The sequence below is a fragment of the Chiloscyllium plagiosum genome, chromosome 26 (assembly GCF_004010195.1).
Source record: "Chiloscyllium plagiosum isolate BGI_BamShark_2017 chromosome 26, ASM401019v2, whole genome shotgun sequence".
Taxonomy (NCBI): domain Eukaryota; kingdom Metazoa; phylum Chordata; class Chondrichthyes; order Orectolobiformes; family Hemiscylliidae; genus Chiloscyllium; species Chiloscyllium plagiosum.
Genome location: NC_057735.1, coordinates 36,558,604 through 36,586,253, shown reverse-complemented (window position 1 = coordinate 36,586,253; position 27,650 = coordinate 36,558,604). Strand labels below are relative to the sequence as shown.

The 27,650-nt window shown below is 38.3% G+C and overlaps 1 protein-coding gene across 3 annotated transcripts; it reads right to left on the bottom strand.

Annotated features, from left to right (window-relative positions):
* On the bottom strand, positions 1-27,650 carry tmem183a (transmembrane protein 183A). 3 transcript variants are annotated; one of them, XM_043716873.1, is made up of 8 exons: positions 27,438-27,650; positions 22,372-22,461; positions 17,083-17,250; positions 14,545-14,701; positions 8,409-8,589; positions 7,470-7,550; positions 6,207-6,362; positions 1-3,442 (listed from the first exon to the last, which is right to left on the bottom strand). In XM_043716873.1, exons 1-8 carry the CDS (start codon positions 27,496-27,498, stop codon positions 3,257-3,259), a joined length of 1,080 nt encoding a protein of 359 aa, XP_043572808.1. In that variant the 5' UTR covers positions 27,499-27,650; the 3' UTR covers positions 1-3,256. The 3 variants fall into 3 exon arrangements, with proteins under 3 accessions (XP_043572808.1, XP_043572810.1, XP_043572809.1); XM_043716875.1 differs by lacking the exon at positions 27,438-27,650 and adding an exon at positions 27,136-27,282; XM_043716874.1 differs by lacking the exon at positions 27,438-27,650 and adding an exon at positions 27,145-27,265.

Here is a 27,650-nt window from a genome sequence, read left to right as displayed (position 1 = left end):
TCACAATCTTATGCAAGCTTTATTGGGCTCATGAAATTGTACACAGTGTAAAAATGCAATCTATTCCTTCTGAAAATGATTTAGTTTTGCACAGAAACAGTTCAACTTTTGAAAAGTGTAACTTATTTTTAAAAAATGAACAGTAGGGTTCACTGATTATGAAAGAAACAAATCCAAGACATGATTTCAGGCAATCAAGCTCACTAGATGACAACCTACATCAAGCTAAACATTTACTTAAAGTCCAGTTGAGGGAATCAGGTTATACTTCAGTAGATTTTACTGATATTTTAAAGTACAGAAGCAATACATTGTGAGCAAGTTGAACAGGTTGATCAATTCATGGATTCTGCCTCACTCATAAATAGGTAGTGCTGTATTATTCGATGTTCAACAACTAAGGTCTACAAAGTATTTTCCCCAATTTGTTTCTATCCACTGAGTATATTCATTAAACATGAACTTACAGCAAGGCAACTTATTGAAAGAGACTATTTCCATTGGTGTGAAAAATTTTAAATGGGCATAGGCATTAAAACTAACTATCCAAAAATGTATGTGTAGTTATTTTTAATGATCGTACTTAATTACATTCCTTCAATCAGCTCCCCTCACCAAGGAAAAGTGAATGAGTGTTTTATGCTTTTGAAAATACTAAATCTCAACTCAAATGCCAAAGTGGCAGAAAACCTGGAATGTTGTATCACAGAAAATTAAAAATACAAGTATGTCCTCTTGTTACCTCAAAATGCACCACCACCATGTAAGCTGTAAAAAAAAAATTCATGGCTACAAATTGTTAAATTGAGCCTTGCTATTTGAAGTGCAAAAATGGACGAGCACAAGAATATTCAGATTAAAAAGACATCTTATCAAAGCAACTGGAAAATTTCTTCAAAAAAGCAAGTTCCATGTTAAATATATTATTCAGATAACTTATTTGAATATCTTGAAGATAGTGTTACACTTGGAGACCTGGTTCTCATTTAACTTAAAAATTCAATACTTGCAAGTTGAATTCTCCAAATTATTCTTCAAGCATGTGCCTGTTCTTTGTTGTAAACTACCTGCATGTATGAGCAATCAAACATTTCATCAAAAATGAGTTCCTCTATGTTTCAATGTTTAGAATGCTTACAAGAAAAATTTAAATACAAGAATTACATTGTTGGCAGAAACTTCACATTCATCAAGACTTTCAGCAGTTTTCAGCTATGCTGTTTTAATTGATCAATATTTTATCTTTCCCAGCAGAAAATTGTATAGTTTAATTGACAGTCTATGCTTTAAAGGCTATCACTTAAAAATAAGACTGTTATTGATATTTTTCCCTATTCACAATGCAATAATTTAAATGCCAGTCTCAGGGAACTTAGTTTCAGTAACAGAAAGAGAAATCTGAGTCAAGTGATAAGTAGAAAATTGGCACAGAAATTTTAAGAACAGGTTCACTGATTTTAAACATAGCAAAGGCCAAATAGTTTCTCCTAAACAGAGAGAGTCTGCATGTTTAAACATGGGCATTAACGTATGCGCGTTTGTTTGAGACCACTATTTATAATCAATCCAGAAATTTAAATTATCTTTCAGCATGCTGTTTATGCATATTTAATGAGAAATAATGGTTTAAGAACAGACGCAGAAACTACATTGGCTCTAACACAAATAACAAACTCAAAATAATTTAACTCTTAAGTTTTCACACATTGGTTTAAATGTTCATTTGGGATAAAAACATTACTTTGCAAGCTTCAGACTACACTGAAACATTTATATTATTAAACCCAAACAAGCTGAAATTCGTCTGTGTATATATTGGTTTTGCTTCAGAAAACAATTTTTTTTTGTCTTCAAATATTAACAAGAAACAATTATTTTCATCCATGATATTGCCTTCAATGATTATCTTTGAATTCCATAATTCCACACCTCCAGAAACAAAGCCTGTTTACAAATGTAATGCCAACTTGGAAATTAACTTCTTTTACTTCATTTATGGCATGTCAAATAACATTCCAAATTAGATAATCAGAATATTAATGTGCCATTACGCTTTCATGTTTTAGTCTTTCGAGGATTTAAAACAAGTTTTCTGATTCAAATAACGAACTGCACCAAGCGACTATTTTTTAGTTGAAATAAGATTTGCAACCCACAAACTTAGTTATTTTTAGAGATTCTGAAAGCGTAAAACAAAAATCAGCATTTCTCAGATTGTGTGTATATATCAGCCACTCTTGATAATTCCTGCCCAGTGACAGTAAGTAAAACTTGACATTTAACCTTTCTTTCTGAGCAAGGATCGATAAATATTTATCACTGCTCCATACTACCTATAATAATATGATAAGACAATTTATCTGTCAAATTACTTTACACAGCAACTAAACTGCTGATGGATTATGAAACATTCCTCCACTGTACTTCATGGAAAGTAAGAATAACTATGCCATTTTTTTGAGTGGGTAATGTGAAAGTTTACTTCCTTACAATTAAAACTTTTTTTGAACATTTCTAAATATGACGGTGACTAACTAATTGCGCCTTCTCCAGGTGTAATCTGGCGAACACTCCATCACTTAAACACTTGCTTTCAATTTCGTTCAATTCTGACTCTTCAGAATTAAAATGGTAGTTGGGGGCGGGGCAGGGGGTTGGAGGGCAACATGGTCCGAAATTGAAACAGTGCTCATGCAAGTATTTTCTCAACAATAAATTGACTGCAAAGACTAGTTTTTCTTGTGAGTCATAATAATCTGATACAGTGATTTTAACCTGAGTTAAATTTAATGTTCTTAGCAAAAACTCAGCTCTGTTTCTAGGAAGTTCTGCAAGCTATTTTATAATAGTCTTTAATGGAACATTTTACAAACAGAATTTTTTATATTGGCCGTCATTCAGATAAATATATGTAGTGCATTGAATGAATGCATTCTAAATGAGATGCAAATATATGTAAGCAACTGTCCTGCCCATTGTAAATTACTGCAAGTGTTTGAAAAACAACTTCATACATTCCAAGTCAAAAGTGGTCTGCATCACATCTTAGACATTCTGCAATATAAAAAAAAAGCAAGTTGTGGTGTTGAACAGTGCCTTTATCTAAATTAAGATTACTTTATATAACAGAAACATAGAAATCTCAAAAAACATTAAACTATTGTTCTTAAAACTGAACTCATTTTCTTTATCTACCATGCAAAGCACTTTCCAGAACCCATCTTGTGTCAGCAGTTTCACATGATGTTGTGAAACACTAAATGCTGGCAGAAAAGGGAAACTGTGGATGCCACCAGTCCAGTAAGCGCACACTATGCACAGGGTCCAAAACAACTTGGAGTCCTTGGTCCTTTTTTGGCTTTTTTCCATGTGGAAGTGGAGAATCTTGGAACAGCATCCTGACACGGTGGTGCCTCATATCAGTGCTTACACTTATTGTAAACTGCAAGAGAAAAGAACAAGACACAATCTATCATGCTTTTCAAAATTTCAATGCCCCAAAGTGCATAACAGTCAATTAATACCCCTGAGGCTGAGTCACTAGTGTAATGCAAGGAAAATCTGTATGACTTGTCATATCATAAAAGAAAGATAGTGTTCCAATCCATTCTGCTGAATACAAGTTTCGTAAAATAATTTCAGATGCAATGTGACTATCCTTTCAAAACATAAATCAAATGCTGACATTTGGCCTTCCATAGCTGGTTTCTCTTATGAAGTCGACTCCAATAAGAAGATTATGCTTCCTAAATTTGGAGGAACCATAAATATCCTGGCAAAGCGAGTCCTAAACAAATAAGGAACCTCCAATAAGCTTATTTCATTGTTGAAATAAGACGTATTTGTTGAAGCTTTTCATCTTGCACTCAGCAAGACCATTTGCAAGAATACCAATGTAAAGAGGCACAGCAATTTCATACTGTACAAGAAAAATGTGTTGATTCATTGGAAAATAGGTTCTGATTAGTAGAGACATTGCTATGAAGCATGCACCAGTTAGAAGATGAATGAGAGTTAACTACTAAGGCTTTTACTTTGACTAATTGATTCATTCCTCAGAGTAATAACAGGATGCTTGTCATCTATTTTGTTCAATTAAACCAGGGGTCATAGGTATATAATTTCTTAAACCCATCAGTATGCACTTCTCATACAAAACAAAATTATTGTTTGTTTACATTGGTTAGGATTCCTGAAGAAGGGCCTGTGCCCGAAACGTCGAATCTCCTGTTCCCTGGATGCTGCCTGACCTGCTGTGCTGTTCCAGCAATAAAGTTTCAACTTTGATCTCCAGCATCTGCAGACCTCACTTTCTCCTCATTGGTTAGGAATTGTCTTGATGAGTAGAAAATGTGTCTTTATGAGCAGTATATAAATTCTGTACTACCAAATGACCATCTCAGATTACGGTGTAGCTTTGCTCGCTGAGCTGTAGGTTTGATATCCAGACGTTTCATTACCTGGCTAGGTAACATCATCAGTGGCGACCTCCAAGTGAAGCGAAGCTGTTGTCTCCTGCTTTCTATTTATATTTTTCTCCTGGATGGGGTTCCTGGGGTTTGTGGTGATGTCATTTCCTGTTCGTTTTCTGAGAGGTTGATAGATGGTATCTAGATCTATGCATTTGTTTATGGCGTTGTGGTTGGAGTGCCAGGCCTCTAGGAATTCTCTGGCATGTCTTTGCTTACCCTGTCCCAGGATAGAGGTGTTGTCCCAGCCGAATTGGTGTTTTTTTTCCTCCGTGTGTAGGGCTACGAGGGAGAGAAGGTCGTAACTTTTTGTGGCTAGCTGGTGTTCGTGTATCCTGGTGGCTAACTTTCTTCCTGTTTGTGCTATGTAATGTTTGTGGCAGTCCTCGCATGGAATTTTGTAGATGACGTTGGTTTTGTCCATGGGTTGTACTGGGTCTTTTAAGTTTGTTAGTTTTTGTTTGAGAGTGTTGGTGGGTTTGTGTGCTACTAGGATTCCGAGAGATCTTAGTAGTCTGGCTGTCATTTCTGAAACTTCTTTGATGGATGGTAAGGTGGTTAGGGTTTCTGGCTGTGTTTGGTCTGCTTGTCGTGGTTTGTTCTTGAGGAATCTGCGCACTGTATTTTTTGAGTATCCGTTCTTCTTGAATACGTTGTATAGGTGGTTCTCCTCTGTTTTCCGAAGTTCGTCTGTGCTGCAGTGTGTGGTGGCTCGTTGGAATAGTGTTCTGATACAGCTTCATTTATGTGTGTTGGGATGGTTGGTGGTGTAGTTAAGTATTTGGTCAGTGTTTGTCGGTTTTCTGTATACGCATTTGTAGTTCTCCGTTGTCCTTTCTTTCGACTGTGACGTCCAGGAATGCGAGTTTGTTGTCGGTTTCTTCCTCCTTGGTGAACTTTATGCCTGTGAGGGTGTTGTTGATGATGTTAAATGTCTCTTCTATCTTGTTTCATTTTGTGATGACAAAGGTGTCATCTACGTAGCGGACCCAGATTACAGAATGTAATCTCAGATTACATTTAGGATTTCTATTTTGTATCACAATACAAGATAAATTTTAGTCACATTGGATGATTTCCATAGCAGACTTAAGTGACAAACAGATTAATTCTCTATAATGATTATTTATGGATAAAAGTGATACACAGTTGTTCAAATTAGCTTAAACAAAACAATATTTCAAGAACTTGGGTGTGCTTGACATCTGTTAGCCATTTAATGTTCTTTTCTTAATCCTTGTATGTTCACAGTCGATAAAAATGAAAACATTTTCCAAGCTTGCAATTCTCAAATCCGTTTTGATAGAACATCATTCTTTAAAAAAGCTTTATGAAATTTAGTATGAAGAAAGAAGCCATAACATCTAGAAAATAAAACTGTCACATTAAACAAAACCTTGAAAAGTTAGTATGAATCAAGTACTTTCAACTCCATGCATAATTAAGTTTTTCTACAATAGGAATTTGTTATTTTCCTGATTATCTCATAACCTCAAGAAAACACTTGTGAAAGGTTTTCATACAAAGATTTGGATTAGATGATTAAGAAGGACGACATATCATTGAAAAATAGCCAGATTCTGCTGTAATAATTTTCCTTCCACAAATTATCCTTGAAATTGTAGTCAGTTTAATATGTTCTTTAATAAGAGAAAGATGAAAGAAACAATACCAATTCTTATTGTAAAAGTTTTATCATGCAGATTATTTAGCTTTGGAATATTAAAATGCTCTTACCAATGCTAGAGTCATTCCCATAACCACTGGCGTGAAGATGAAATTGAGAGTGGTTATCTGCAGCAAGTAGCAGTCTTGGTCAGGATTTGTGTGCACCTCTTCATACTGTCTTGGAAATTGAAGCCCATTTCGAGACCCATTTTTCAACTTGGGAGACTGAAGGACATAAATTAAGATAGATACAAGTCATTTAAAACAAAATTCTTCCCATTGAAAACTCTAGGTCATCTACGGTAATATGGAAATCAAAGGTTTGACAGCAAATTTTGGAACATAAAACCAAAACCTTTCTGATCTGGTGAAACAGAAATAGGAATTCTGTGGGTGATTTTTCCTCCTAGTCCAGGAGTGAAGAAACCAACAGTAAGATCTTACAGTGAGGTCAGCTAATACTTTGCAAATTTGGATTGTAAGTCTCAGGCACTCATTGCATAAACCCACTGATCTAATGGGGAACTAGAAAAAGTTATCTGAAGTTCACAAAACAAGACAGTTTAGGATTTATACACAAGAACAATCTACCAATCATCAGAAATTGAGGTCACAGAGTCATAGTGTTATACAGCATGGTAGCAGACTCTTCCATCCAACTCATCCATGCTGACGAGATATCCTAAACTGCTCTAGTTCCACTTGCCAGCATTTGGCCCATATGCCTCTCAGCCCTTCTTATCCATATATCCAATGAGATGCCTTTTACATGTTGTTATTATACCAGCATCCAACACTTCTTCTGCAGCTCATTCCATATAATGCGCCATACGCTGCGTGAAAAGGTTGCCCCTTAAGTTCCTTTCATATCTTTCCCCACTCCCCTTAAGCCTACGCTCTCTAGCTTTGGATTCTCCTCTCTCCAGCAATTCACCCCATTCATGCCCGTCATAAACCTCTATGAAGTCACCCCTCAGCCTCTGACACTCCAGCGAAAAATCCCCCAGCCTATTCAGCCTCTTCCGAGAGCTCAAACCTACCAATCCTAGCAACAACCTTGTAAATCTTTTTTGAACCTTTTCAAGATTAACAACACCTATCCCAAAGCAGGGAAACCAGAACTGAATACAATATTCCAGGAGTGGCCTAACCAATGTCCTGTACAGCTGCAACATGACATCCCAACACCTGTACTCAATGCTTTTAAAACTGAATATTTCAAGTATTCCCTGTGTAGTTTGAAATATCACTTAATTGTTGTTACAGCTGGAACACAGAAAATGAAAGATTTAGAAGAAATTAACCATTAAAAACAAAACTTTAAAGGCACACCTGCTTTTTGAATTTGTAGTTGAATTCCCATCTTTGGTCTGATCTATTTCCAGTCCCCTTCTTGCACCAGTAGAGCAAGCACTGAAAATAGAACATATGATGTGCTTCATGACAAAATGTTGGATTCACATGTTAATCACATACAAACTTGTATTTTTAAATCAAAAAAATTTGTAACTGCACAATAGTGTGCAAACTGTATTAATGTTATTCATTAAGAAAATCATTAAAAATAAATGCTTTGGTCTTAAAAGATGTGTTGAGCTTGGTGGTTAGCTTTTGTGAATTAGCAAACTTCTTTAACTAATCGGTATAAGAATTTGCATAACTTAATTGGCCCCTTTTACTACAAGTTAGCCCTGCATCAAAAGTTTGCTTTAATTAAAACGTAAAATGGATCTGTTTTAAGTTTCAACAGATCTTCTGCAATAATACAGAAAAAATGTGTCTCATTCATGAATAAAGATTAAGGAAGTAGTGTAATTTTAAAGAGGCATGTCTCAAAACAGTTAATTATTCAAAGTTCAGTACTGACTGCATTTGGAAAAGTATGATTTAATGATTTTTTTAAAACCTAGCTCACAATTCATTTCCTCTAATGTAGATTTTTATGAAGAAATAGAGGGAATGCACAATTTAATACATCAATCACTTCATTGATATTTTTTGTAGTTGCAACATTTAAATGCTATTTTAATGCATTTTTTCAGTATATTAACATCTAATAATTAAACTTCTTCAAGCAAAATAATGTCATTTCCATAACTAGATCTATCAGAAAAATGCAAAATCTGCATTTTGCAATATATTGTTAAACTAACCTAATGAAGAACACCTTGGAGTTCTTTTTAAAATCACAAGCAAAGAGGTTTAATTTAGTTGATCAGCGTTCACTGTACCAAGCAATAGTAAATATCAAAGGATTAAGTTTTGACTTACGCTACAGTTCTGTAATGTATTTGGAGTTGACTCAGGAATTGCAGGTTTTTCTGATATGCGCATACGAAATGGCTCATACATGTGATACAGAGAACGGATCACACAGGCACGCAGTGAACCCAACTTTCCTATGACTTCGCGTTGCAAACGTACAGGCAAGTAAACATCTGAACAGTAGTACCTACACATGAAGTACATTTGTGGATCAGTTAAGTGAAAGCATAGCAAAATGTCATGTTTGACTGATGTTAAAATGTAGATTCTTAATATACATATATATTGCTTAATAAACAGATACTCACCAAATAAAAACCAAATAATTAATTGGTAAAATGTCTGGGAGGTACTCTGAAACAATGACTACTAAATTCTAAATTGTAGCCTTCAATTAGAAAACATTTTTAAAAAAGCCTTCAGAATAAGTCTTTTTATAACCTATAACATGGAAAATATACATCTGCACAAACTAATTTTTGACACAAATGACTTTTGCACAATAAGCAGCCTTATCATATACCGCAGCAACAGAAAAACTATTCAATCCTTGGGACCAAATACTAACACAGCTCTATCTCAGGGACAGAACTTTTTTTCTGCAATTATAGATACTAACTAAAGAACAGTCTATTTGACAGAATTTCTTTTAGAAATAGCAGATATTACAGCAATTTTGAGCATAAAGGTACGTGAAAAGACAGCTGATGATTCTAAGGAATATTTAATTTATATTCATTCTAAAACTTAGTGCACAGTTAACCATTAAGATGGAAAAAAATAGCACTTCACTATATTTTCTTAACCAGAGACCAAACAATCCAATCCTACTTATGTCACCAAAAATTGCTTCCTAACGACTGCACTGAAATCCAAAACATTAAATTTCTAACAATCACTTATATTTCTTAAAATGTTCAGAAACATCCCTTCTATGCAAAGAGATTTTTAAGCAAACTTCTTTAAATAAAACCCATAAGTCTGCAATGACAGCACAAAGCACATGTCCTGTACCCACTGCACATGATGCTTAAAACCTCCAATAGAATTGTTGGTTATTCAATCAGTAAGTAAGGCCATCAGTCAAAATGAATTTAACTGGCAGAATGAATTACTACCACATACAATCAACTATTTAATGTTAAAGGGGAAGGGAAATGAAAATGTAAAAATGATGATTTGGTTTAAATGTCCTCAGCACGCCGACAATATATTTCCAGCCCATTCTACACTGGGACAAAAAAGGAAGCTTGATTATACTTAAGTTTATATAGGAACATTGGCTTCAATTGGTCCAAAGCAAGACAGTCCATAATCACCCTTGTGGGTGAGTACAGAACTATGGGACAATTTAAAAATAAGAGATCACCTGTTTAAAGTGAAAATACAGAGAAATCTTCTCTGTGAGAGGTGTTTGTCTGTGGAATTCGTTTCTCCAGATAGTGGTGGAGCCAGAGTCACTGAATATTTTAAAGGCTGAGTTGCTAACATTCTCTTACAGATAAGCCAGTCGCCATAAATATAGAGGGGCATATTCAGATCAGTCTTGATTTTATGAAATGGTGGAACTGGCTTGAGGGGCTGAATGGTCTACTTCTGCTCCCAATTCATACATTCCTATGCAACTATCATCACTGAAAGTTGTGCAGCTGCAGAATATTAATAATTACAGTAGACCAATTAAATCCATACAGAAAAAATCCTGGGTCTGAGCTGGATGAACATATTCAGTTTTAAAAGTGTCAAACAATGTATTTCAATCAAGAATTGGGTAAAGGTTGTATTGCAAGCGATCGACACAAAAATTAAGTTTATTTGCAGTACTCAGTTAAAATCTGCAAGCACACAGAATATAATCACAGTCCCTGGAAGTTCAAAGCATTCTAAAACAGAATTGATTAGTTTGCGTGCAAATCAAAAGATGAAACATGACCAAATATTTAAAATTTTGATGACCTAATCTTAAAAGAATCGTTAAAGATGTATAAGAGCATATAAAGAACTGGTTCAACTTGTAGCAAAATATTTCTTGGTTTGTAGGTCCATTCAGGTGTACTAAACATAGGGATATTATTCCTTCTAACAGCAAAGATAAATAACTAAAAGATTACACATATCAGAAATGCAAGTTTCACAAGAAACGGGAAGCTGCATTTACAGTCATTCAGACAATGAGGGTTCCAAGATAACCAAATAGATGGAAATGTTTTGATATGGATTTTTTGCCCTTTGGACCATTTCACAGAACTAGCCCTGATTTGTCTTTTTGCACGCAAGACCTCAAGAAATAGGAACAGAAGTAGGCTATTCGACCCCTTAAGCCTACTCTGTCATTCAATAGGATCATGGCTGATCTGACATTCCACACATCCACTTTCCTGCCTTTTCCTTGTAACCCTGGATTCCCCTACGGATCATGATTCTCTCTCAGTCTTGAATACATACATAAGTCTGCCCCCACAGCTTCCTGTATCAAGACATTCTAAAGACTTACAACCCTCAGAGAATAAATTCCTCCTTATCCCAGTCTTAAATGTCACCCTTTTATTTTGAGACAACACTCTCTGGCCCTAGACTCTCCCATGCTCTCCCAGCATTTACCCTGTCAAGCCCCTTAAGAATCTTACATCTTTCAATGAGATTAGCTTTCACTCTTCTAAATTCCAGTCAGTAGAGCTCCAACCTGTTTAATATTTGGTTATAAACTAATCCCTCCATAGCAGGGATCATCCTCATGAACATTCTCTGAATTGCCTCGAATAAAATTATGTCTTTCTTTAAATAAGGGAACCACAAATGCTCAAAGTACTCCAGATGTGATCTCACCAGCACCTTGCAGAGTTACAGTAAGATTTCCCTAATCTAATACTCCAAACCTCCCTTGAAGTAAGATCCAACATTCTTTCACCTTTCTGATTATATCACCACTGTGCACGTGGTTGGATGTTTAAGATGGTCCAAGCATCTAATTAGACAATTTGATTTAGATCAATTGAATTTGCCCTTATTGTTGAAGAAAATTCTAACAAAAAATTATAAAAGACAATATTCCACAAAGATAAAATTTGAGATACTGAGCCCTTGTGAGAAAATTGAAAGGAGATTGAAAGCTAGGTCAAGCATAAAGCTTTTCTGGATATTGCAAAAGACAGCAGGAGAAGCAGAGAGGAAAGGGAATTATGGGAACAAGTTGCAAAGAATAGGGCTAAAAGGTTGCTTTGCCACTGAAAGTGGAGGAAAGACAATGGTGATGCACTGAAGTTCAAATGAGCTTTGTGCAAAGTGACAAAAAACAGAAATCATGGGAGAAACTCAACAAATAGTAAACCCGAGAAGGAGAAAAGCTGATAATGAGGGACCACGAGTACTTGAAAATGGATTGGCTGTGCTAAAAGCAGCCTATGGCATGCCAGGGCCTGGCTTGTGGGGGTTGATGGAGGAAATGGAAAGAGGTGTATCAAGCACTCACATTATTGAACTCGATATTGAATCACAAAGACTGCAGGGACCTCTAGCAGAAGATGAGATGCTGTTCTTCTCGCTTGTGCTGAGCCTCACTGGAGCAGACACAAGACTGAAATCTGGGCCAGTGAACACGCTTGTATATTGAAGTGGTACGCAAATGGAAACTTCAGGCCAATTTTATGGAAAGAACACAGGTGTTCTGCAAAGCAGTCACCCACTCTGCATTTCATCTTCCCAGGGTAGAATACATCACATTGTGATCAATGAATACAGTAGAATAGATTTATTGAAGTGCCAGGTCAAGTATGTGTCAGGTGGTGGCATGTGCTGGAGGTGATGGAAATGGTAGCTTATGACCCTTTGTATGTGGATACTGGTGGGGTGGGGAATAACGATGAGAGATCCTATCGATGTGTGGGAGGGAAAAGAAAGAATGAGGGCAGCAATGCAGGAAATGGGTCAGACAAAGCTAAGGGCCCTGTCAGCCAAGATGGCAGGGAATCCTTGATGGAGGAAAAGTTGAACATTTCTGAGACCCTCACAGAAAGTGGAATTATCAGAATAGGATGGATTCCGGACTCAAAACATTAACTCTTTCTCTTCACAGATTCAGGCAGACCAGAGTTTCTCCAGCAATCTGTTTTTGTTTCAGATCTTCAGCATCTGCAGTTCTTTGTTTTATTCACATAAAGTTTGGAGGGTTGTGATCAGAGTGATTTTAAATTCTAGGTGCTGTTAAGAAAAGGTCAGTGTAGGTCAGTAAGGATTGGACTTGACAGTCATGTGGCAGTTAATGCTGTTTAAAATGCAGAGGCAGGATTCTCAGCATGTTGGAAATTTGGAGGGAATGCACACCAAGTAAGGCACTGGAGAAACCATCTGGACAGAGTCATACAGTGCGGCAACAGTCCATGCCAAATATAATCCCAAATTAAACTAATCCCACCTGCCTGCTCTTAGTCTATGTCCCTCCAAACCTTCCCTATTCATGTACTTAACAAAGTGTCTTTTACACATTGTAACTGTGCCTACATCCACTACTTCCTTAGGAAGTTCATTTCACGTGCAAACCACAATCTGTGTAAAGAATTTGCCTTTCATGTCTTTTTTAAAATCTCTCTCCTCCCAATGTGGTCCCAATCTTGAAATCCCATTCGAGGGAAAAGACACTTACAATTAACACTAATCGTACCCCTCACGATTTTATAAACTTCGATAAGGTAACCTCTCAACCTCCCCCATTTCAGTGAAAAAAGCCCCAGCCTCTCTTTATAATTCAAACCTTCCACACTTAGCAACATCCTGGTAAATTTCTTCTGAGCCCTCTCTAGCTTAGTAATATTATTCCTATAACTGGGAAACCAGAGTATTGCAGAAGAGGCCTCAGCAATGTCCTGTGTAACCTTAACATGACTTCCCAATTCCTGTATTCAAAAGACTGGGCAATAAAGGCAAGCATGCTAAATGTCTTTTTAACCATCTTGTCTATATGTGATACAAACTTCAAAGAATTATGTATCTGAATCCAATGCCCCACCATTAATTGTACAAGCCTTGCCCTTGTTTGTTGTACCAAAACACAAATCCAGATTGAATTCTATCTGCCATTTTTTCATGGGACACAGCTTTTGGCAGCAGTAGTTGAAAAAGACAAAGTTGTGAAGGTGTTTGTGATCTAGGATTCGAAATTCAACTTTGTACTGAAGGAACTGGAGCTGCAGTTTCTCACAGATTAGTTCAAATAATCATGTAAAAAAACTACAAGGGTATCTGGTATTGAGGTTGCACTGACATTTAGGAGAGGACAAAAAGGGATAGGCTTCAGTCTTGCCAATATGCCACCCAGAGAAATATTTATTCATCAACAACAGTGTTTGATAATTCACCCCCACAACAATCTTAACATTAAGAAAATGGCAGAAAAACAGAGCTGGATGTCTCTTCACTGTGGTTTGCACTTATAATTTCAAGTACTTTATATTCAGAAACAAATTGATGCAAACAATTTACAAATGCACCTAAATCTTCCACATGATTGATTTTGTAAATCTGTGATAAATGGTTGTAGTTAGTGAGTTTTGAGAAGATTTGTAGCTCGAGTTGAGGTTCTGGATGTAGGGTTGTTCGCAAGCTGGAAGATTTGCTTTCAGATATTTCGTCACCATATTAGATAACATCTGCAGTCAGCCTCTGGATGAAGCACTGGTGGTGTAGCATGCTTTCTATTGATATGTTTGAGTTTCCTTGGGTTGGTGACATCATTTCCTATGGTGATGTCATTTCCTGTTCTTTTTCTCAACAAACGCATCGAATTGGATCCCATTTACCACCCCTGAGAAAAAGAACAGGAAATGTCATCACCACATTAAATGACATCGGAACCCAATTAAACCCAAACACAAATAGAAAGCGGGCTACACCACCAGTGCTTCATTCAGAGACTCGCTGAAGATGTTACCTAGTATGGTGACAAAACGTCTGAACACAAACCTTCCAGTTCAGTGAGTAAACCTGCATCCAGATGGGTTATAGTTGTTGTTCGGATGGTGTACTTAAAATCCAATTTAAAAAGCAAATTTTTATGTACTTTCTTTGTGCCCCTGTAATAACAACTTCAAAGATCAGTCTCAGCAATTAGCAATTGTTCTCTCAACACGAAGAAATCAATGCATCTTACCTTCTGTATAACCTGGTCCAAAATGCAGCAGTACAGGTAACAGTCCAGGCATTTTTACAAATGAGAGCAAACTTGGTAACATCCTCAGGTCTTATGTAGGACGCCAGAAATAACCAAATATCTATGGGGTACTGCTGCCCACAGTCTTCAACATTCTCTATTGGGAAGGGAAAGAAAACATCAGTTCATTCCAGCAAGTAAAATCATATTACTCAGTGATGTCACAGCAATCAGGTGGTACAGCATGCTGCAACATTTTCTTGCATTTTGCTCTGCACAAGATCAGAGTTCAACTGTTTTTCACAATGCATTACCGTAAGTCTGACAACAGTAGTCAACAGTCATTTGGAGATTAAATAATTTACCTGCTGTGCCAAACAACCACTTTTGTTCAATACTTCCTCTCAATTATGCTGGAAGTTTGAGCATGCTACTTGAATTACAAGTGAAGTCCAATGGACAAGAAAACTACTGCATAGATTTAAAAAATTTTTGAGATGGATATGCATTAAAGCATGAGAACTAACTTCCAACAGTGCAAAACTGGGAATCTATAGTCTATGAAATACCAAAAATCTTAAATAATATTGTCTGCTATCAGGATTTGTATAGCACAGCTGGTTTTGATTTGGAGGCATGGGATAGGTTGAAGACCTCATCAAACTGAACTGCATAAACCATAACTAGTCAATGGTTTAACCAGCTGCAGAGATAGAAGGATAGAAGGAAACATAGGGAGCTGCCTGTGAGCAAGGAATTAATCAGGTTTCACTTCAGATACCTTTTATGCAATGAATGCCTGTGCAAGGAAATATGCAATTCAAACAGTGACCACAGTAATTGACATATGACTCTAGTATTAAGTGTAACAAATAAGAGAGGAGAATTTTATTGACCTTATTATAAAATGGACATTATAATTTGGGGAAAACAAGCTTGTCTTGGGAGGGTCTGGAGCAAAAATCATAAAACCTTGAGATATAAATATTGATAAAAGGGAACAAAAAGTTGAATCTTTTTGTCTTACATTCAACAGAACTAATATGCAAGAAATAAACTTGAAAGGAGAGATATACCATTTTATACAGCATGAAAAGAGGGTGCTGACCAGTAAGGATGCTACAAGATCTATCTTATTGGCGACCTCGTGAATAATGCCTTAGTAATTTGCTTACTCTGTAAACTTATCAATGAGATTATACATATCAGGATTATCTCTCTCTGACGATACCTTGATCAAATCTTCACTTGTTTATTATGAAAATGCAAGAAAGGACCTATACAATTACTATTGGCATTGACCGGTGCCCAATCTACCTCAGATTATGTTGGAAGGGGAAGATGTTTCAAAAATCTGAATAACAGGTGAAGCTAGGTGTCTCAAGCTGCTACTCTACAGTAAATTCATGTGTGCCTTTCTCCACTAACAGGATGCTGCTGTCAAGCCAAAGTATATTTTGCCTTTCACACAAATGAGTTATGTAATAAGAGTTTCCGTGCTGGTGTGATGCCAGATATGCAGACTGTACATCCCAATTGGTGGCCGACCAAAACAAAAATAATAATTCTCGTTGACCATTCACAGCTGGCAGCCATTCATGATAACCAGCCGTGCTTGCAAGTCACAGAAAAGTACATCTGCCATTAGACGCAATTCTGCTCTTGAAAATCATTTACTAAATAATCCAGACTGTGCTAAGAGTTACACGAGAAACCAATTTAAGATCATCAGCCTACAGCTTCCTACGCTAGAAGTTACATACATAAATAGTCAGGACTCTGTTTTATGCAGGCTAAAGGAATTTGCATATACATCATATCTTTTTCCATAAGAGAGGTCAAGGAGAGAGCCAGACTCCGCAACATCCCCATGTCATCACCCTGACCAATCAGAATCTCCCTGCCTGTTCTGAGAATCAAGACTGATAGGTGAACTATTCTTGCTTCATCGCCCTGCCAACAATGGCCCAACTAATCAGCATACTCTTTCTCATGCTGAAAAAAGAACACCATTTTATATCAGTCTGTTTCTTGGGTCCTAGTTGTAACAAGTACAAGACGAGTTAAAGCTTCAACTTCTTGTCTCTCCCTGAGGTAGTTTAAGTTTGTTACTACCAAGTATTTGTTTATTTTGTACTCTGTCACAAAGTGGTTAGACAAAGTTATCTGCGAAATATGTGTTTATCTATGAGGCACAATGGATGACAGAAAGGAGGGTTTCTAGGGATTGTTAGGTAAAGAGAAAGGAACCCCAAACTCCATGGAATGATATCCTAAGCTGCGTGAATAAAGTGTGTTCCCTATGTCTGCTGATTGCCAGAAGTGTGTCGCAAGACCAAAGTGGAGGAGGAGACTGATGCAAATATAATTTGTTCAACATACACAATAGTGCATCAGGAACTTTGGGCAGTCAATATATTGCATTCAGCGTATGACAAGGGGAAAATCTTAACTTTAATTGAAAATATAGCATCAAGAGTTTCAGACAAATTTCTAGCTTTGTTTACAATTTGTTGTTGCAATATGAGAGTGTATTACCTTGCTGTCTTTTGCTTTTCTTCTTCCTAGAAACCTTCAAGTCATTTGAGTGACCATCAACATCTACTTCATCACTGCTGTCACAATCCAAATGATCCACAGAAACAGAGGAAAGAGCCTCTTCTGTCACAGGGACTTGAGAAGCTTCCAAACCACATAATAACTTTACTGAAATAAAACCAATGAAATATTAGGAATCACTCAATGAACTGTAAAAACATGAAACTTCCCAGGGTTTACAAATTTTATTTCATGCAAAACATTTTTAAATGTATGTGATCTAATTAAAGCTAGCAGTGACACCAATATTTCAGTGATAAAGACAGTATTAATTTTTTTGTGCCTTATCCATATTGACTCTGAAAGCACACAAGGGTATACCTCTGGAGGACCCTCTCTAGTGCCCTTGTCTGAGTCTGCAAAGAGAACTTGAAAATACCCAAGATGCTAAAATTTCAGAGGTTATAGGACAGTCACCAACATTTGATAGCACGAATTAAACATATTATATTTCAATAGAATGAGACTTACTTGTATACAATTTTTTCTAAGGAATTCTGATTCCAACTTAAACATAATTCTATACAGGAAACAATTATACAAAATTGGCTGATTTTATTTATTTAAAACACAAGACTTAAAATGCAATCTTATACAAATATTGTCACAGCTGTTTGCAAAATATACATTCAAAAGAAACTATAAATTTGTACATGATAAGGCACTTTAACTGATATTTTCAGTGAACTGAAATTTAACAATTTCACTCTACAGTAGAAGAAACTGTTACGATTTTGAGAGAATGGCAAATAAAACTGTTTTCCAATCTTTTGTTCAATACCAGATTTAGTTCTGTAGATCCAAGACTACAAATAAAGAAAATCCTGAAAGATGGAGAAAGTGAGGTCTGCAGATGCTGGAGATCAAAGTTGAAACTTTATTGCTGGAACAGCACAGCAGGTCAGGCAGCATCCAGGGAACAGGAGATTCGACGTTTCGGGCACAGGCCCTTCTTCAGGAAGGGCCTGAAATCCTGAAAGATACCTACTTAAGCCAGATCTTCCATACATAAAACATTCAGCCACGCAACAGGAGCTTATAAGCAGGTTTACAGCATGTCAAGATAAATGCAGGATGTTCTCAATGACTGAGGAGTTCCGAGTTGGGGAACTACGGTTTAAGGATATGGAGTAGGCTATTTAGGACCGAGATGTGAAGAAATTTTTTCAGCCAGAGTAGTAAGCCTGTGTATTTCTCTGCCACAGAAATCAGTTGAGGTGAAAGCACTGAATGTTTTCAAGAAAAAGAATCAGATATTGCTCTAAGGGATAAAGGGAGCAAAAGGTCTGGGGAGAAAGCGGGTAGAGGGAACTGAGTTGGATGATTAGCCACCATCATATTGAATGGCCCACTCCTGCTTCTATTTTCTATGTTTCTATAACACTTTTACCATTGAATGCACTATCAACCTTAAGTTGCACAAATACTCAGGGCCTTTTGCTGAAGTGTACTATGAATTTGAAACAACAATCATAAGCTTAACTCTGACAAGAACTTTGTTATTTTCTTTAGTTACCTGGCTAGAACAGAATTTGACTATTGCTGAGAAAGATATGCTGCGGACACTTTTTATTTCTTGCTTTCATCAGGATATATGCAAGAGTTCCAAATTTCAAAGGGAATGACAAATATATCCATGAGAAAAAGCTCCTGATTGGTTGAGGTGTCAACATAGAGAACATGCTAGAGAACAGATATTTGCCAACCTTTTGCTTAAAAATCAAAAAAGGAAAATCAACATGGAGTGGTTAAGGTTCTGCCATGAGAAATTTACCAGGGAAATATTGTCCACATGTTGTTGATTAATGAAAAAAGACAATGCTTCGACATATTCATTCTGTTTGCAGAAGTACACATTGTACCCAACTATCATTTGCTTGTAAAAGCCCAGAATATGGTACCCAACATTAAATGCAACAGTGTGATTGGGTAACACTGACTGAACACGCCAGTTAAAACTGACACAGTACTAACACCTAATTTAAAATGATCAGTTTGGGTTTACACTGGATTCACTTACACTTGGTAGATTCCCTTCCCACGTGGTTAAAGACACCCTCCAATGCATCTCGTCCACATCCCGCCCCTCCGCCCTCAGCAAAAATGCCATCCCGTATTCCCAATTCCTCCGCCTCCAGGAGGAGCAGTTCCACCATAGAACACACCAGATGGCCTCCTTCTTTAGAGACCACAATTTCCCTTCCCACGTGGTTAAAGACACCCTCCAATGCATCTCGTCCACATCCCGCCCCTCCGCCCTCAGACCCCACCCCTCTAACCGTAACAAGGACAGAACCCCCCTGGTGCTCACCTTCCACCCTACCAACCTTCGCATAAATCACACCATCTGAAGACATTTCCGTCATCTCCAAACTGACCCAACCACCAGGGATATATTTTCCTCCCCATCCATTTCCACTTTCCGCAAAGACCATACCCTCCGTGACTACCTGGTCAGGTCCCACGCCACCCAACAACTCACCCTCCTTTCCTGGCAGCACCCTCCCCTGCCACCGCAGGAATTGCAAAACCTGCGTCCACACGTCCTCCCTCACCTCCATTCAAGGCCCGAAAGGAGCCTTCCACATCCATCAAAGTTTTACCTGCCCATCCACCAATATCACTTATTGTCTCCTCTACATTGGGGAGACTGGACGCCTCCTAGCAGAGCGCTTTAGGGAGCATCTTTGGGACACCCGCATCAATCAACCACACCACCCTGTGGCCCAACATTTCAACTCCCCCTCCCACTCTGCCGAGGACATGGAGATCCTGGGCCTCCTCCACCGCCGCTCCCTCACCACCCGACGCCTGGAGGAAGAACGCCTCATCTTCCGCCTCGGAACAATTCAACCCCATGGCATCAATGTGGATTTCACCAGTTTCCTCATTTCCCATTCCGCCACCTCACCCCAGCTCCAACTTTCCAGCTCAGCACCGCCCTCACGACCTGTCCTACCTGCCTATCTTCCTTCCCACCTATCCACTCCACTCTCCTCTCTGATCTATCACCTCCATCCTCACTCCCATTCACTTATTGTACTCTATGCTACTTTCTCCCCACCCCCACCCAGCCTCTATTCCTGATGAAGGACTTTTGCCCGAAACGTCGATTTTCCTGCTCCTCGGATGCTGCCTGACCTGCTGTGCTTTTCCAGCACCATTCTAATCTAGATTCTGGTTTCCAGCATCTGCAGTCCTTGTTTTTACCTAGATGCTACATATATTTAGACAGAGGACCTAAACATTGCAAACAGCATGTTTAGGTCTAGGCATTAAGCCTTTTTCAATTAAACAAGTGTCTCAGGAGTAACTGATCTCCTACACATTCCCCATGCCAGTAGCTCAATCAGTGCAAATATTAAGTGGCAATACTTCAACCAGAATCTATCTACCCACCAATCAACACACTATTCACATGCAGTATTGATTTAGTATTCTTGTGTCAGTCCTGATAAGTACAAAATGAAAAGCTTCAACAGGAGTCACTTTATTATGAATACAACTTATCAAAAGAAACCCAAGATTAGCACTCGGATAATATGTATTAAGATGATACTCCCTCCTTCAAATAATGTGTTCACATTTGTTGAGCAATTGCAATCCACAAAATTGGATTCTTCACCTTCTGATTTTTAATTTTTTTTTGCATGCCATGTGGATACCACTGGCAAGGAAAGTATTTGTTGTCCATCCATTTCATAAGGTAATTAAAATAGTGTATAGTTGAGACCAGGTAAGGATGGCAGATTTCCTTCCAAGGAATAATACTGAACCAAGTGAATTTTTATGACAATAGTCGGATATGTAACATAAACTATTACTGTGACTAACTTGCTTTTCTAAAATTTTATTAATTGAATTTAAAGTCCAGTAGCTACAGCATTAGCCTGAGTCTCTGGAATTTGATCCAATCATCTGATTCTACCACTATGCCACTGTCTTCCTATTTAATTCTTACACTACTCATACACACCTAGAGCTTCCAGGTTTCATATGGATAACTTACGAATTTAAACTACACAGTGGACACTTCTATGCAGGCGACCTTTTCTTCCACTGTCAAACTTCAACAGCCCTCTACATGCTCCCAGCTCAGCATATCGCTGACTCAATCATTACAAGGGGGGAGACAATGGCCAACCAGTATTATCGCTGGACTGTTAATCCTGAGACCAAGGTTTGAATTCCGCCATGGCAGATAGTGGAATTTGAATTCAATAAAGACTAAGGTGCCTGCATCGAGGACTGCTCAACAAAACAATTCTATAGTTAATAATTTACATAAACCACTATGATACGCCCTAGTACACTGAACACAACCATTGTGGTCTATGCCAGGAATTCCTAGTTTTAACATTGTTCTGGAGGGAAGGAACAGCACAAGAGAACTACAACCTATTCAAGTATTACCATTGAATTAAGTTGATATGGTTTTAAACAAACGGTGAACTACACTGGTCATTCAACAATACCAAGAGTATTTCTATCCAAGTCACAAGACCATAAATTCAAGCCCAATCTAGAAGCTTCAGCACATTGCTCAGGTTAACATTCAACCATAAAATTCAAAGTACTACATAATTGCCAACGTCATGCTTTGTATGATATATTAAACGCAGGATCTAACTGTCTCTTCAGGTGCATACAAAAAAACCCATGGCACTATTTCAGGAGGAGGCGACGGCAATTCTCCTCATGCTGTGGTCAATATATCATGCACAATATAAATTAAAACAGGTTATGCAGTCAGTCATTCACATCATGGCTCTTTGTCGAAGCTGGTTTTATGCAAACTGGCTGCCATGATTTCTTTCTCACCAAAGTGACATGACAGAATAAAAAAAACCTGTTAATGTATCACATTAGAACATTTTAAGGTTGTGAGCGATCTACATCAATAAAGTTCTTTTTTTAGGCTATAACATGTTTTGACAAAACACTAAATGATATAAATTTCATTTGGGGGGAAAATGCCTCTCTCTTAAACGGTGAGGACTAGATAATTCGTTCACTTTTACACACATAGCCTGTAACAACCATGTGACTAATCTGCTTGCAGTCTAAGAACTACAGCATAACCAAGTGATAACTTATTCAGTTATCAAATTTAACCAAGTTTAATGAATAGAAGCAGAATGCAACTAGAAATCTAAAACTACAATTTAAAGAGTTAGAAGTTTTACAAAATCTTAAATCATGCTTTGAAAAATATTCATACAAACCAACCTTCTTTCTGAATTGCATTCGCTACAGCTTTCTTTATTCTACCAGTCTTCACAATAGCTGGATCTGAATCGGCATAATCTGCCACAGTAACTGCAATGGGAAACAGAAGCTAAATATTTAAATTGTAATAAATTAATACATGAAATGAAAATGCTAAATCAAACACTTCCTGCTGAAAATACAATTACAAGTGTAATTGAGACTCTCAATCAAGTTTGCAGAATAGGAGAATACATTTGGCAGGCTACCAATCTTACTAGATTTTCCCAAGTCTCATTTGGTTCTGTCAAATGGTCTGTTACTCATCTTTTTTCTTCTGGATACAAACATTTGGAATTGGGCAGACATGCCAAATATCTCTCCCTCAGGTTGGTGAAATTGGTATTCATTTCTTAAAAGACAAATAAATGTGGAGGCATCATTAACAAGAACTAGTTGACTGAATTGAACACCATAGGAAATGTTGTGGTTCTGTTCGCCGAGCTGGAAGTTTTTGTTGCAAACGTTTCGTCCCCTGGCTAGGCGACATCATCAGTGCTTGGGAGCCTCCTGCGAAGCGCTTCTTTGATGTTTCCTCCGGTGTTTATAGTGGTCTGTCCCTGCCGCTTCCGGTTGTCAGTTTCAGCTGTCCGCTGTAGCGGTTGGTATATTGGGTCCAGGTCGATGTGTTTGTTGATGGAGTTTGTGGATGAATGCCATGCCTCTAGGAATTCCCTGGCTGTTCTCTGTCTGGCTTGCCCTATGATAGTAGTGTTGTCCCAGTCGAATTCACGAAACGTTTGCAACAAAAATTTCCAGCTCTGCGAACAGAATCACAACAACGAGCACCCGAGCTACAAATCTTCGCACAAACTTTGACCATAGGAAATGAAAACAATTTTTTGCATCAAAGATATTGAATCAGTCTATTACTGACAATCCAGTATTCATTAATTATGCAGACCACCTTAACCATAATCTAGAAAATGCCAGTACTTAACAGTTTTAATAGTTGCAATTGCAGGGATTCATTTTAAAGTTACAATAAAACTACCCTCTCCATCTATTTAAACAGGATCCAAACCACTGCTGCGATCTTCTACTATAGAGTAAAATAAAACGATCTAAACTGAACATTTCACTATTAAAGGGCAAAGTTAAGAAAACATATCAGAAATATGTAGATATTCACTTCTACAAGACCACATTCAATGAGGTTGATGTTGATTATAAAAATTAAATTGAATCTTGTCTGACTACATCAATACCACAACCTCAATCTTCAATCCAACAAAAAGCATGAAACTAAAAAGGTATAAACCAAATGTAATAGAACTGTAATAAAACAGAGAATATCAGTAGTTCAGAAACACTGCTTTTATATCTTTGGCATCAGAACGCCTTGACTATGTAAACAATATAATTCAATTAACAGAGTATACATTATGAATTAGCAATGGACTGTGGAGTCGGTCTGTAATTAATTAATAATAAATTATAATCATAAAACACTTTTTTGATCTTGTTTGTGTCTCTCAATAGAGAAATGTTAAGTTAGCCATTTTCAACACACTACCTGAGAGCACAAAATGGTGTTGGGTTAGGTAACCATACATAAAGTAGCCAACAATATACAGCACTTTTAATGCAATAAAAGATCTCAAACTGCTTCACGGAAGCCTTATCAGAAAAACCTTGAGAGAGATATTAGGATAAGAGGCAAAAACTCAAGTTTTTGATCAAGTTTTAAGGTATGCCTTAAGGAAGGGAGAGATTGAGAAAGTAATAAAGGGACAGATATCCAGAGTATAGGTCCTAAATAGCTCAAGGCACAGCCAAAGTAAACGAAAGCAAAAACTGCTGGAAAAACTCAGCAGGTCTGACAGCATCTGTGGAGAGAAAACAGAGTTAACATTTCAGGTTTGATGACCCTCCTTCAGAACTGATTGCAGCTAGCAATAGGTGGTAAATGCTGAACATGGGTGGGGTATGACAGAGAAAGAAAAAAACAGAGCCCAGAGGGAGGCAAAGACACTTGGGGAAAGGGATGAATAACGCTATGTCAGGGAGAAAGAAAAGCTGATAATGAGGACCATAAGCAAATAAAAATTGAATGGCTATGCTAAAACCAGCCCATGTCATGACAGGGCCTGAGATGTGGGAAGTGGATAAAGGACAAGGAAGCTGGTGTTCAGGTTCTAAAATAATTAACTCAATATTGAGTCCTAAAGTCAGCAAGGTAGCCAAGTGGAAAATAAAATACTGTTCTTTCAGCTTATGCCAAGCCTCACTAGAACACTACAGGGGGCCAGAGACAGAAATTTGGTCAGAGAACACTGGTGTATTGAAACAGCTGGCCACTGGAAATTCAGTCATTTTTGCAGTCAGAAGATAGGTGTTCTCCAACAGCGAAGGGCCCTAATAACCACAATGACGGGGAATACACAGTTGAGGAAAAAGATGGACATTTCTGAGGCCCCCGCTGTAGAAAGTTGCGTCATCAGATAGGTATGATGACGGAGAAACTGGGAGAGTGGAACGGAGTTTTTACAGGAAGCAGGATGTGAAGATGTATAGTCCAAGCAACTGTGGGAATCAGTTCATTTGTAGTTGGTATGTGGCCAGCCTATCCCCAGAAATGGAAACCAAGACGTCGAGGACAGAAAGAGCAAAGTCAGAAATGGACTAGATTAAGATGACAGCCGGGTAGAAATTGGAAGTAAAATTGATTTTTTTTTCAATTCCGGATAAGAAAGGGAAGCAGCACCAATGATGTCATCAATACACCAGATAAACAGTTGCTGGGAGGGAGGTGAGTAAAACTGGAAGAATATACCACATAACCCACAAAAAGACAGGCACAACTGAAAGACAGGCACAACTGTGGCCCAGATGAGTACCCACAACCACACCTTTGATCTGAAGAAAATGAGAGGAGTTAAAGGGTAAATTGTTCAAAGTGAGGACATACTCCACCAGGCGGAGGAGAGTAGAGGAGGATGGGGACAGTTCAATCCTTTTTTCTAGGAAGAAGCAGAGACCCGCAAGACCATCCTGATGGCATTTGGACATGCAAAGGTATTACACATCCATGGTGAAGAGGAGACAGGTGGTGCCCGTGAACAATAAATTCTGAAACTGATGTAATGCATCAGAGGACTGGACAAGGGGAGAAAGAATTGAGTCAATGTTGGAAGAGGCAAGATCCTGGAGCAGAACAGGCAGAAAAAAAACAGAACTGTCCATGCAGTTCTGTTTGTGGATTTTGGGAAGAAGGCAGAAGAAGGCTGTACAGGGTTGATGTAATACATGTTTGGAGGCTGGTGGTGGAAGTGGTGGGGTCCCCAAGTAAGATGGGTGATCATCACAGACACAACAGCCTGTTGTTTATTAATGGGGTCATGGTCCAGGGCACGATAGGAGGTGGTATTCAAGAGCTGGCATTCAACCCTCCATAATGTAGAGATCAGGGTTGGATCTGAGAGCATGAGTGCAGTCAGAGAGAGACAAGTTCAAATGGACAAGGGAGGCAGAGAAATTCAGGTGATCGATGTTGACAGTTCTCAATAAACAGGTTGAGTGTAGACAAGTGGTATGGGGAAAGAGGACTTTTGTCCAAAAAAATGAGGCAAAGGCATTGGAAGTGTTCAACATTGTCATGCCCAAAGTTCACTGAAGTGGGGTTGCAGAGGGATGAAACTAAGACCGTTGCTGAATACAGAACATTCAGCATCAATGAGCAGAACGCCAGGAGGGATAGTAAATATCTGATAAGTTGTGAGGTGAAAAGGGAATGGTCAAAGAAAAGTTGGGTTTTGAAATAGGTCATACTTGATAAACTGTGGAACTAGTAGGAAGCTGTGGTGCTGGGTGATCAGAGATAGGCAGGATTTGAAATAAAGACAAGAATTTTAATATTGAGGTGCAATGGGACCAGGAACTGTTGGACATGTGTAACCTGTGAGCATTAGCATTCAGAGCTTTGGATGAGCACAAGTTGCATAATGTAAGGAAAGTAAAGCAACAATAATAGAAAATGTTGAAAATACTAAGTAGGGGAGGCAGATAATGAAAATAAAGTTGATATTTCAGGAAAAGGGCTTTTTAACAGAACTGGGACAGGTTAGAAATTTAAAAAGTGAAAAGTGGCAGTGTTGGATAAAGAACAAAACGGAGATCAGATGGAAGAAAGTAGGAAAGAATCACTACTCCATCCGCCCCGCCCCCCCCCCCCAAGTTGGAAGTTACTGTTTGTAATTCTGCTTTTGTTTCTTTCAGCTCCTTGAAATTCATGCTTTGTTCCTTTACTTAACTCTCAGAAAACGGACAGGCCTGAAGACAGAGAACATGAAGATGATGTTTCCACTGAGATAAGACTAGGACCCAAGGGCACAATATTAGTGCAAAGAGAGGACCCTCTCTTTGGTTACAGGGAGAAGGCAGGAGATTAGAGTTGTGAAACATATCATTTACGACGAAACGGCGAGGTAAACTCGATGAGCCAAATTGTCTAACTCTTCTCCTTTATGTATGGTTTCATTATCATTTTCGTCCGCTTTGCCCGATCAGATGTTTGTGACATTTCATTTCACCTAACATTCCCTCCATCTTCTTCTTTCCACAGATGCTGTCAGACCTGCTGAGCATTTCCAGCTCATTGTGTCTTTGCGAAACTACGCCTGCCACTCCTCAAAAGGTTTCTTTCGTGCAGATTGCAGTACCAGGCACAATCAGGCGGGCAGTTTCACTGTGGAGCATTTCCTGGCAGAAGGACAAATCATTTACCGATGATACCTGCTTGCTGGCTCGGATTGTCGTTGTTTCTCAGACCCATGAGCACAGCAGGAACCTGTCTGTCCCAGGCTTTGCAACCAAAGGAGCAACCGAACTTGACAAGAGACTCAGCTCCTTGACTGACGGCTCCTCTGTCCAATCGGAAACTTCAGAGAACAATGGACACCAATCCCAACCAATCGGGCTACGCTATGTATAACCCCGCCCACTCCGCGCCAACAGGTTTGGGTGCTCTTGCAGCCGCCGCCCTCCCCCTTAAATCCCATCCCCGTTTCAATTCGCTTTCTCTCAACCTGTTTCAGAAGAAATGTTTCCGCGGTATTTCAGCCGTTTTCTGTTCCCTTTCTTTGGCATGGCGACGACAACACGAGACCGAAACACGCTATCGAGAGTTCTTCCATGTTGCGGAACCGGCAGGAGAAAAGGAAAGAAAAGAGAAAGTGATTGAGTGAATAAAAGTCACTCCCCCGGGATCTTCAGCCATATTGGAACTGAGCCTCCCGTCA

Coding starts and splice junctions, on each gene's coding strand:
- tmem183a (XM_043716873.1), bottom strand. CDS start 27,498: ATGCCAAAGAAAGGGAACAGAAAACGGCTGAAATACCGCGGAAACATT. Junction 22,462..27,437: donor AAACATTTCTTCTGAAACAG/GTTGAGAGAAAG, acceptor TTCCCATTGCAG/TTACTGTGGCAGATTATGCC. Junction 3,443..6,206: donor TGGGAATGACTCTAGCATTG/GTAAGAGCATTT, acceptor TTTCTCTTGCAG/TTTACAATAAGTGTAAGCAC.